The 12,505-nt window shown below is 44.9% G+C and overlaps 1 protein-coding gene across 3 annotated transcripts; it reads left to right on the top strand.

Annotated features, from left to right (window-relative positions):
- Nucleotides 1-4,760: 4,760 nt before the first annotated feature.
- LOC308399083 (uncharacterized protein) lies at nucleotides 4,761-10,856 on the top strand. Of its 3 annotated transcripts, none has more exons than XM_080886059.1 (3): nucleotides 4,761-5,440; nucleotides 10,283-10,394; nucleotides 10,602-10,856. In XM_080886059.1, the coding sequence occupies exons 1-3, from the start codon at nucleotides 5,354-5,356 to the stop codon at nucleotides 10,640-10,642; spliced, it is 240 nt and encodes a 79-aa protein (XP_080742185.1). In that variant the 5' UTR covers nucleotides 4,761-5,353; the 3' UTR covers nucleotides 10,643-10,856. The 3 variants fall into 3 exon arrangements, with proteins under 3 accessions (XP_080742185.1, XP_080742183.1, XP_080742184.1); XM_080886057.1 differs by having other exon boundaries at nucleotides 10,283-10,487; XM_080886058.1 differs by having other exon boundaries at nucleotides 4,764-5,440; nucleotides 10,283-10,468.
- Nucleotides 10,857-12,505: the final 1,649 nt, after the last annotated feature.

The following is a 12,505-nucleotide window of genomic DNA, read 5'->3' as shown; positions in this document are numbered from 1 at the left end:
TCTCGTGTTTCTTATTTGTGTGAGGCTTTGCTCCTGCCCGTCACTCTGCTGCTGGAGCACCGGGATTTCCCCAATCAGGACAATAACGGATGTTTCTGTTCGTTTCTGGTCTATACATGTTTTATATCAGAGCATCTCCCAGAATCTGAACTGATCAAAAAGTGCCGACATGTCCGGAGGGATTTTGGCCCACTGCTCTTTACAGCTGCTTCCACAGATTTAGTAAAGGAGGCTCTGGAGGCTGGCTAGCCCACTTCTTCTTCAGCCCCTGCTTTGTTTGCACCCATCCACGGCCACCACTGTGTGTTTGACTGTGGGGATGTTGGTGTGTCACACTCAGCATTTCTCAGCCTTCAGCCAATCATCCAGACGGTCAAACCTGAGACGGGCTTGTACATGCTAAACCGCGTGGGTGCTGCAGTAGTTCAATCCTGTACCAGTGTTACCAGTATGTGGTGACTGTCATCCACCTGCCTTCTCACCATTAACCAGCTCCTCCTGTGTGAGTTTCCTTTCCTATGATCATCCTCCGCCCATGAGGCTGACAGATCACATCATGGTCAGAACTGCTGCACCCACAGTCACCGAGCTTCATGCTGACGCCCTTTGCATCTATATGCTGAGAGTCCCACAGCCAGTCTGTGGGATCCAGGGTTGTAGAGGATCACACACTTCATTCAGGGACATGCAGATCTGTTCATAACTGATATGTTTTTTGTTCGATGTTTCTAAACTCAGGTAAAAATCAGAGACTGTTCATTTCTCTGTAAGTGAGCAAACTTATAAATTCAGCAGGGAGGATAATTGTTTCCCCGTCGTAGTTCAGTGTAGCTAGTCTCTTAACCCCCAACCAACCCGCTGCACCTCCTCCCTCCCCTCCCTCTCATAAAATATTGAGAGAGCCTGGCACTAGGCCAGACGCCCCCCTCCCTCTCTGCCAGGCAGACTGACGGAGCATGTGGCTGTGGGAGGGGCACGAAGGGCGGCTCGGCTGAGGAGATACAGTAACCATGAACATATTCGTTCTCTAAATGAACGCCACGAGTTGTTCCCACATCGAGCTGCTCTACTCTGAACTCATTCACACGAGCACTTTCTGCTCGAGTGCTTCCTCTGTTCACAGCCACACTCACGGATGCGCTGGAGAACAGCTCGGGTAAGAAGTGTGAACAACATGCTGGCATTTCATTCTACCTGCAGTGGTCAAATCAAGGCAGTGGTCAAATCTAGCTTCTTTCAGCTCAGGCAGCTGCAAAAACAAAGCCAATTCTTTCACGGCAGCACTTTGATCCACGCCTTTGTCAGCACTCGGCTGCATTACTGTGATGACCTTTATGTTGGAGCTGTGGGCATCTCCACAGTGGGCCTGGGAAACTTTGAAAAGATGTTTTCTTCTTTCGGCCATAAAATCCAGATCTTGGTTTCCTCTTTGTGAGCACAACAGAGACTCCCCTTGTCTCTTACACAGCCCCCCTTTGGCTTTCATGCACACACACCCACTCAGGGAATAAAGTCACTGCAGCCATTTAGCTGCTTCTCAGCACTCGCTGCATAACCTGAGGTTGGTCAGCCGGTCGACTCGTCGTGCATAGTGACAAATGAGGGATTTCAAATATTTCCAAAGCGATGCATCAGGTTTCTTTGCAGATGAAGTGAGACGTGGATGTTTCACAGCACCAATGAAGATTGTGTTTAAGTGCAGCCGGGCGCACGCTCCCCCAGCGACGCCAGCTTCTTCTCACCGTGCAAACACTTTGATTTGAAATAGATTACAGCCGTGAGTGTTTGACTGTGATGGACTGGTGATGTGATCAGGGTCGCAGGTTTCCACCCGCCTCGTCTCTTTGCATGCAGTGAAGGAAACTATGCAAACTATGCAAGGTGTGCAGTAACAGGTCTGAACAAACCAGCAGCAAATAACTTCCAGTCTCCACAGGTTCAGTGCAGCTGGTGTAACAAAACGTTTGGTTACAACATATTAATGTTCGCACACTGCTGTAAAAACAGTTTTATTAAAATGAACGTGCACTTTTGTAGAAGCTCGTGGTGAACGCTCCACTGCCTTTGTTTTATTGTTACTATTATGTTGTGATGGGTTGAACAGGATGACTTGAGACGTGTGCGATGTGACAGAATAGACAGATGGAAGCCTTCATGTTGGATCAGAACGACGTCGGGCTTGTTGGTCTGCTGTGGTTTGATCAGAAGACTTCCTCAGATCAGCACCGTGGCCCTCCTCTTCCTCTCCCCCATCTGCTTCTTCTAGCAGCTTCCAACACACTGAGGTCTCTGACAGTGAGAGTGACTCCAGTGTTCCTGTAACTTTGAAGCAGAGGTTCAAGACAGATTTGATCTTTCCTTTCCTTCTGTTTGGGATTGAAGTGATGTAATATCAGGGGGGGCAGGGGGGGCTATGATGTCCTGTCATTCTCATGTAAATCTGTGTTGGGAACATTAATGTTTAGTAAATGTGAAGTTAGCAGAGCAGTTTTGGTCTGAATCACTGACGTCTTTCTTAAATACTGCAGGAACAGTTAGGAGTGTAACTGTAATCTGTAACTGTAGTTTGGCTGAGCTGGAGTCTTTGGGTTCATCATGTCGTTGGATGCTCACCTCCTGCAGCTGCTGGCTGCTCTCCCAGATGAGAGATGATATCTGAATGTCCTTTATAATAACCTTAATTCACCTCGCACACACACACACACACACACACACACACACACACACACACACACACACACACACACACACACACACACACACACACACACACACACAATGAGCTGTCTAATCAGCTGACCGGAGCAGGTGCTGTGTGTGAGAGCGATGTTGGGGTTGTGAGGGCCCAAAGAGCTGGATCTCAGCCCCTGTGGAGGACAGAGGCGTGCGTGGAAACCACTCCTCAGCTACTAGCTGCAGATGTGCAGTGCACATGTGGAACATGCAGCACCTTAAACCAACATTTCCTCTGGAGTTAAACACTCTCCCTATCTGTTCACATACAGGTCTGTGTCCTCTGTACAAACCGCTGGTGACCGTAGCAAACTGGCAACCAGAGTAATGGTAAATGGTAAATGCACTGGTTCTTATACAGCACTCTTCTACCCTCCCTAAGCACTAAACCAGTTCCAGAGCATCTAATAAAAGCACTGGCAGCAACAGGGGCCAGTATCCCGCCCAAGGTGACTTTGGCACGCAGACTGGAGCAGCCGGGGATCGAACTACCAACTGACGTCCTGAGCCACAGTTGCCTCTTTTCCAGTAGAACATAACTGCCTCAGCTCAACTTGACTCTACTCGACTCCACTCGACTCTGTCTCTCAGTTACAGTTGAGCACCACCTCAGTGTGGGTGGGGCTGTTACAGCAACACAACCTGAAAGTCCCGTGACGCAAACACAACAAGCGATGACATCCCGGTGATGGAACATCTGCACCCCGTCACTGGACTTCCTGTGTAGCCGTTTCCCTCGTTGCCAGGCAGGTTTGAGTCTTGAAGGGTTCGCTCTCATAACTGATCCAGTGATGTCACTTCCTGGCCATCAGCGGCATGTATCTGGGACACAAACTGGGCTTGGAACTGGGTGAGAGATGAAACTCTGAGGACCTGCACAGACTTGCTGCCTCGCTCTTTGTGAGGAACGTCCTTCAGGAGTATGAAAGGGAAACTAGCAGTTTATTGAAACCAGCTGCGCTTCAACCTCAGATGCACACAAAGTAGACTCGTTCCCCAAGAGTTTGCACTTTGGATCCCAGGTATCGAACCAGCAACCCTCTGATTAGCAGATGAGCCAGTCGGGCTACAGCTACCCTACGTGTGTGTGTGTGTTGCCTTTTCATTCACATAATCCATCTTATCTCTAATGAAAAAGCCAAATGAAATCCTCAGATTTGCCCCTCAGGTTCCCACAGTGTTCAGGTCACACCAGGCCACAGTCCCACATTTGAGCCACGACTGTGGGTCACACAGAGGACAGAGCATGTCCTTTAGCCTTCTTTGTTTTTGGATTGTGTGCCACAGAGTCTCACTGAACATGATTTTGGCACGTTTGCTGAGATTGTTTGAAAAACAAGCTAAAGAACACGTCCACGATGTCACAGCAGCTGTGGGCCTCGATGGAGCCCACGTTTGTCCTGGAGGCGTCCTCTGTGGAGCGAGGCCGGCTCACATGGTTCAGTCTGAACAGGGTGAAGCTCCAGCTTTGACCTGATTAACTTCCAGTAGTGGAAAAGCAGCTGTAGCTGCATTTTTCATCACTATTAATGGGATGCTGCTATGACCTGCTGTTAGTGGGAGCTCAAAGCCTGAGGCCATCATTAAGATCTGTGTGGGTCTGTGTGGGTCTGTGTGGGTCTGTGTGTGTGTGGGACACTCACTGAGTAGTAGTCGACTGACCGACCCAAACACGGTGACTTCATATCACAGGAAATATTCAGCTCAGGCTTCTGTCTGACGCTTTGCTGTCTCACATTTAAATCACAAAGGTTGTTTCTACAAACACCCACTCATCTATCGTCCTCTTACACACCGGTCACAGACCCACTGCTGAACTCACAATATCATTTATTTTGTGTGTTTGTTACACAGGAAAGCTGTTATTGATCAGTTTGAGAGTAAAACAGAAATTGTGCGTGTAAATGTGGAGATTGCAGTCGTTTCATGCTGTAACCTACAAAATGCTTTGTGCAGACGAGTCCGTGAAATCAATCAATCATCGTGATTTCTTTAGCTCATGAACACCGTGTGGGGTCAGTGTTAACAACATGGTGCAGAAAGGAAACACAAGCGTGGAGTCGGTGGGATTGTGCAAACGGTGGCTCGTGCATCAATCAGCTCCAGCTGTGATGCATCTCTTTGATTAGTGGGAGCAGCAAACTCCATCCAGACAGCTTCCTTTGTTTTTTTCACTTGACTAATCAATCAGCGCACAGCTCCGTTTAGCACACACGCCATCTTTAACGGCGGCGTGGAGTCTGTGCCCTGTTCCTCCCACACACGAGTGTTCGTTCATGTTCGGCCTTGTGTCTGAGCGTTTCCTCTCGGTGTGTCTGTAACGAGGAAGCCACGGGCAGGTCGCACACAAACGTATGGCTGCCGAGTGTGCGAGTGTGGCAACGTGTGGCAACTATTCTGGTTTGCCAGCGACGTTTCCAGATAAACACTGGTGGCAGCTGCTGCCATGGCAACACCATTGTGCTCCCTCCCTCCCTCGCTCGTCTCCCCTCCCTCTCCCCAACCACTCCTCTCTCTCATGCTCCGCCGGCTCAGAGAGCGAGGACCAGAGAGGAGAGAGGTCAGCTCGATTCAGAGGACAGAAAGAAGAAAGGAATAACCCGGAGTGGACGGGGACAGGATGAGCGAGGACAGCCACTCCCACTACAGGCTGGACCCCAGCGATCGCCTCAACGGGCTGGGACAGAGGAGGAAGAGACCCAAGAAGGTAAACGAATAGATGGAGAGCCACGTGGTGCAAAGTGTGTAAGGATGGAGCACCCCACCCTGCAAAAAGAGGAAGGAGGTGGGGTTAGGTGAGGTTTGTTTATGTGCAGACGAGCGTCCACATGATGTTAGGAGCACCGAACCATCTCTCACCCCGTCGTCTCCTGTGGAGTGTGTGGCTGCTCTCCCACAGCAGCTGTATCCTCTCTCATATCCTCCGTCTCCTGGTGTTGTGTTGCTCCACAGTGAGTCGTAGTAGGAGGCTCACATGCTGTCAGGGTGGGTCCCTGCTCGCTCTTTGTGCGCCTGTCGTTGGGGGTTTTGCTGTTTGCAGCTATCAGGAGGTTTGTGTTGTAGCCTGATGTGAGAAGTGTTGTTATTATCATCATTTTTAACATTTCTGCACCGCTACAATAAACAGACACACACCCATCAGCCTGTTTACAGATCTATACGCCCATAAAGACGTGAAACACACATTGCACAAATCTACTATAACGTGTTCATATGTGTTATAAAATAAAGAGGTAAAGTATTAGCTGTTCAGGTTGATTCATAAATATGACCTCAGCACGTGAAATCCTTCTGCTGACATCCCTAAAAGCTCGTCAGACCAACGAAGCCGTACAACACAAATAACCAGACCAAACCAGGGTTGTGCGTCTGTTGTTGAGAACATTGTCAGTAAACCACAGTGACGTCCTACAGAGGACTCGTGTTGTCATTATTTTTGTGTATGTCGTGTGAGCTGAGAGCTGTAACCAAAGGTAGTGAGCGCGTCGGCCTTTAACGTCGCGGCTGGTTGTGCGATCGTGTCGCCGCTGAACTCGTGAGAGTTTGTCTCAGGGATCTTTACATTTGAAGTCAGGTGAACATCCAGTGAACTAACAGAACATTCAGGAGCAGTTTACTCTCATGAATGTCAGACAAACTGAGGTTTGTGTGTCAGTTAGATTCTTTAAGTCATTAAAGTGTCTCTGTTAGGAAAAGCATCCGTTTCCTCCACTTCTGCAGAACTGCGTGACCTGTAGCATCATTGCAGGAAGTATCCTGTGACAATGAGTGACTGCACATCATCATTATCAACACATAAACCTGTGGTCTGGACCTGCAGTTCTTATTTTTACTGTCTGGTTTTGTGTAAAGCAGCACTTCAGTAAGCACCTGTGAAGCACACAGTCATAGTCGAGTAATGAAGCGATCCATATGTGAAACATATTCCACGTCTACAGGATAGTGGAGGTTACATGGGTCAACCTGGCAAACTGTACCAGCACATGTGATCACACTGATAGCAGAACACAGGTATGTGAGTCTCTACGACGAGGTCAGAAACCAGTAACAAATGTTTCATGTGATTCGTTTTTCTCCAGTTTGTCTGCAGTGAACCTTAAATACTCACTGAACCAGCTGTTTCCTGATGTGGTGACGTGTGTCGGTGATGAAGCCAACACTCTGTCCAGTGTTGGGCAAGTTACTTGAAAACAGTAATCAGTAACTAATTACTTCCCAAAAAAGTAATCCTGTTACTTTACTGATTACTTATTTTCAAAAGTAATTAATTACTTAGTTACTTTTTAAAAACACGATTTCCAACCTGAGTAGGTGATAAAGCGATAGATCTTTCAGCCCAATTCTACTTTTTCTGCATAATCCATCATACAAAATGTAATCAAATGGAAAAGTCTCTTTTTAAACCTTGTTTTATTAGATTTAATCTTTTAACTTTATGCATCAAGCAAACATTTAATTATATGCAACATTCTCTGACTGGAAGAAATTAGTTTAACATTTAAACCTATTTTCTGCACATTCCAGCACATAAAATAAAATATTTTTTGTGTTTACACTCAGTCTTTCAAATAGATGCAAGTAAAACATAGCAGAAAATAAATAAAGTCAAAGACTCAGCGGTCCTGTTGCTCTATTTTCACCTGTAAAGCAGGAGCAGGGTAGGCGGAGGTTTACCCTGGTGCAGGTGTGCCGCGGTCAGTGGAAGAATCCGCGAGTTTCTCTGTGAGTTTCCCATTACGTCGTAGCTACTCGGTGCTTGTTTGGAAGTTTAGGGGTTTTTTCGCTGTAAAAAGAAGTTTTCTTCCCACGCACAGCGGACACTAATGTTTTTGTCACTTTTTATGGAATCAAACTCAAAGTAAGGTCAGTACTTCCACGCTTTAAACGCTGCACGCTCATACTCTCTCTGCACTCGATATATGATCCATTGTTGATCTGCACACAGCTGTTGTCACTAACGGCGCACTCGCTTACGTCACTGTCGTGAGACACTCTCGCAAAAAAATCACGGTTTTAGTAACGCAGTAACGCAGCGTTCCTACGGGAAAGTAACGGTAATCTAATTACTGTTTTTGCAATAGTAATCCCTTACTTTACTCGTTACTTGAAAAAAGTAATCGGATTACGCGTTACTGGAGCGTTGTTCTCCTCTGTAACAAAGCAGTGATAAAGGAATAGATGCTGATTTTATTAACTTGTGTCTTTGTGCTGCTGGATTCAGTCTGAAGCAGGCAGCAGTGCTGAACCTACCAGTGTAAATGTGATGGTGGAAGCAGAGGCCAGCACTTGGCAGTGCTAAACACAATAAAAGACTCACAAGTTCCTGCTCAAAGGTCAGCTGCCTTCAGATCAATCATTAACCTGCAGCAGGTTGTGGCCTGATGTGTTTGTAAGAGTTTCACTTTCAGGAGGAGAAGATTTAAACGAGTCACACAAATGTGAACTACAAAGTCTGTGACACACAATTTATGCAAACTGCATGAAATCTGACCTGAAGAAATCCAGTCTTCTGCCTGTTGTGGTTGTGACAGCTGCTCGTAGGAGAGTTTGTTTGTAGGAGGTGGAGATGTTCTCAGATCAAGTGCGTAATCGTCTCTTTGTGTAGACGCTAAAAGCTGTGAGCCAAAACTCTCTGCTCTGAAACTCTTCACTCAGTCCTCACGCTGAGAGTTTAGAGGCTGAACTTCTTGTTCCTCCATAACACTTTTCATGAAACAGCAGAAATGAGCTTGTGTTTCTCAGCAGTGCGCACACAGAGAACCGATCCTCTCTGCTCAGTCTGAACAAATCAAAGTGAAACGTCAGTGAAAACACAGCTGCTGATCAAACTGTGTCAGATTAATGCCTCAATGTTTCACTGTGAGGTTAAAAAATACATAAAAATGATTTAAAGAAGTAGGAGGCAGATTTTCACAATAAGAGCACTTTGTTTTTAATTCAGTTAATGTCAAACTGTCATCAACACCTCTGTCTCCGTCTCTGAGCAGATTCAGGCATTACTCAAATAATAAAGGCTTTTTTTCACTATTATACTTTTCATTATTCTCCAGGTTGATGATTATAAACAGAATTATTAAAGTTTTTATCATTTCAGGCTGAAAATCAACATGAATTTGGTTCTAATCAAAGAAGCTCCTTTAATGTGTGTCATTAAAATCCTCACACAGACTTAAAAAGGCGACATTAACATTAAAATAAATGAAAGAAGCTTCAGCTGAGAGCTTCATGCAGTCATCATCAGCAGCTCATAGCAGTCACAGCTCTTTATTACGCAGCTTTGCAGGAATTAAAGTGGCTGAAGTGTCAGAGTTTGTGTGAGAAGCTGCTTCATGGACAGCTGTACACACGTCTTTATTATTTCTTCATAAATCAAACACACAGGTTTGTCTGCAGATGATTTAAAGTGTGTCGTTGTGCAGTTAAAGCTGTTTGTGTGACGCCCTGACCTCCTGTGAATGAAACAGCCAATCAGATCCATCAGAGAGAGAGCAGGAAGTGTTGTGTGTTTGTGACAGAACAAGGAAACAGTGATGATGATGAACATAAAGGTCCTCTGATGTTTCCTGTTACAGTAACGCTTGTTCATCTGTTGCTCTCCTACACTTTCCTATAAATAAAGGAGAAAAAGTGCGTTTAGTTTCATTTCCTACAGCTCAGAGTTACACTTCACATTCCTGCTGTCACATCAAAAAGCTTCACTTTGGTCCAACATCTACATGTTAACATGAAACACAGACAGACTCAGAACATCTGGAACATCTGCACTTTGACCCAAACTGTTATAGCAGGATATTTTCTGCATATTTCTTATGTTGGACCTGTTTGAACTGTAAACGACCTGTAATCATCTGTAAATGGTGTGAGACACACTGAGGCCACCTACAGGGCAGCTGGGGAACAGCAGGGATCTGAAATCATACGAGACGTTAGTGAGTGAGAAGAACAAACGGACTTAAGATGGCTCGAAGTGATCAAAGTTGATCTAAAACAGAAGATAAATCCACTGATTCTTTGTAAAGTTCATCTGCTGCTCACATGAATCCATGAAAGATTTATTCCACTGAATGTTTCTTCAAAGCTCATTTCAACCTGTTGAAGTCATGAATGAAAGTGCAGACTGAGAGTGGATCACATGATGTTTGAGGTGTGTCATGTGACATGTTCAGTATTGTCACACATGTCTAGATTGTCCCTGATATCATAACTGCTCAAACACTGATGATTATATTTGAAGAATTATTCCTGATGGCAGCAAAGTTTGAATGGAGCTCTCTGTCTGTGCTGATTTGTCGCCCTCTGGAGGTCAAAGCACAAACCTACAGGGCAGCTGGGGAACAGCAGGGATCTGAAATCATACGAGATGTTAGTGAGTGAGAAGAACAAACGGACTTAAGATGGCTCGAAGTGATCAAAGTTGGTCTAAAACAGAAGATAAATCCAAAGCAGCATCAGATGAATGTTACCATTTCCAGTTACGGCGCCCTTCATCTAATATGGAAATGTGTTGTTGTTTTTTTAGCCGTGTTGTTGTTCTTCCTATTGTGTTTAGGCCAGAGATGCTCTTCAAACAGCGGACAGACATGACCACATTACAAGAACATGGTGTGAGTCCGATTTGATATTCCAGTCAACGCTGAGAGACCTTAACCAGGAAGTCAGAGGTCAGCTGATGCTGCGAGCAGGAAGTGAACCAAGGGAAAGGTCCACTCTACTCAATCTCAAAGAAAATATGCTGGTATTTGTTGATGTTGATGGTACAATAAAAATATATAATATAATAAATAATAAAATATCATGTGATGATGAGATGTGTTGTTGGTGTTTGTATTTTCTGTAAATGTCTTTTTAATGTAAATGCTTTGTTCCAGACGGACAGGGAATCAGTTGCTGTACGATGACATCATCTTGATGTTGACGAGGAGGGCGAGAAAAACTAGTTTTGTCCTGCAGATGGCGATCTTGCACCGTGTTCAGAGAGCCGACACTTTGATGGTGCTGCTCTACTCAGCTTACTTTAGCCTGGGTTGGACTCTATATGAGCAGCTTCCACTCTGGTTTCACTCTTAAACACACTTGTTTGATTTCACTTGTAAAAGTTGAAGAATAAATATTTTATTACAAAATTATTTGTTGATGCATTTTTTTAGGGTCAAATATCTTGTTTGATTTGAGGAATGAACTGTTAGGGTGGAAAAAGTGAATCAGGTTAAAATAGTGGTGCTTTATATCAGTGAAGATGTATAATGTAATTTAAAATGTTGATGATGGGTTGTAGTGGGCTTGTACTTACAAAACTGCCTCATTTTATTGGAACGATCCACAGTTGCATCCATTCACGGATGACATCTGACATCATTTGACATCTGGTCTGAACACGTTTGTACACAAGATGCCTCAGTTCTGGATGTTCCCACAGACTCCTCTGTGCACCTAAAGAAAAGGTCAAAGGTCAGCAGCACATGTAGTTGGGACAATTCTTCAGTCGCACAAACTACACAATCATTTTCCTCCAATGACGACTTTTCACTTGCAGAAATGGTCCTGTGTGATTTCCAGGCTGTGATATAAAAACTAGTTCCTAATGGCAGCGACTCACTCAGTAAACATGTGTTTCCTTCACCAACCTCACACACAGATCCAATAAGATCAGGAAGTGGGCAGTATAGTACAATATGTGTTATTCTGTGCTGCACTGCCCAAACTAAAGATCTGCTGAAGTGTTGGAAATGATCCAGATGTTTATTTTGGACGATACAGCAGAAGATCAGACATGAAAGTGGAGATAACACAGAAGACCTGCAGCAAAGGTCAGAGGTCAGACTGGGCCCCTGGATTCAACAATGAGCCAATGATCATCAAGCAGTGACTAAAGCAGAGCCCTGACGTTCTGACATTCATCACACAGTCAGAACAAATGTCTGCTGATGACTTCATCTCATGAAACGACTGATAGATGTCAGTTCATTGATCAGCTGAGCTGCTGATCTTCATCGTCACAGAAACATTCAGCTTGTTTCAATCAGTAAATAACTCCCACTACTCCCAGTTTGAACTGTTCCCACTCAAAATGCTGTGAGAACAATGATCATTGTAGAACTTCACAAACATCACGTGTTGTTTTCCACATGTAAGATCAGCAAACACACAGAAACTTCCTGTTGCCACACACGGCCTCTAAAATCTCTTCCACGCTTTCTGTCTGAAGTCCACTCTCTGTGTCGGATCCACAGGAAACAACAAGATCTTATTAACATGGTTTTCAATGTGTCTCCTTCCAAAAAGTCCAACCAATGAACAAATGTGTGTATTTGTGGAGGCCGAACAAAAGCATGACACATTTCTCTGTTTCTATAAACTGGAGTCAAACACAAACATGAAGAGTTTCACTGACAGACTCCAAAATGCCCCCACAGTGGATCAAAGGGAAATCCTACAGTGTGGCCAGAGACTCTTAATGGCTCCAACATCAACACATCCACAATGTTGGATCCAGTTCTGCCTCACAGAGTTACTAAGACACACCCTCTGCCAGCATCACAACAGCTCCACCTGCTTCACCTGCCTCCTCAGCATCTGTACACCTGAAGAGAAAAGAAAGGCTCCAACAGCTCAAATCTACAAAGGATTCATGAAGTTTCATCCAACAATAACATGTTTGCCTTCCACAGTGTGCTGTTAGACACCACTGTACCTCTGCCATTTCAAAAAGAGCAGCTTGGGAACATTTTGGCTCCAAACACTTTGTGTTTAAGTTCTTTGTTTTCTTTGTGAA

This window comes from Rhamphochromis sp. 'chilingali', assembly GCF_963969265.1.
Source record: "Rhamphochromis sp. 'chilingali' genome assembly, chromosome: 1".
In the NCBI taxonomy this organism is placed as follows: Eukaryota; Metazoa; Chordata; class Actinopteri; order Cichliformes; family Cichlidae; genus Rhamphochromis; species Rhamphochromis sp. 'chilingali'.
This window is presented reverse-complemented; position numbering and strand designations above follow the sequence as displayed.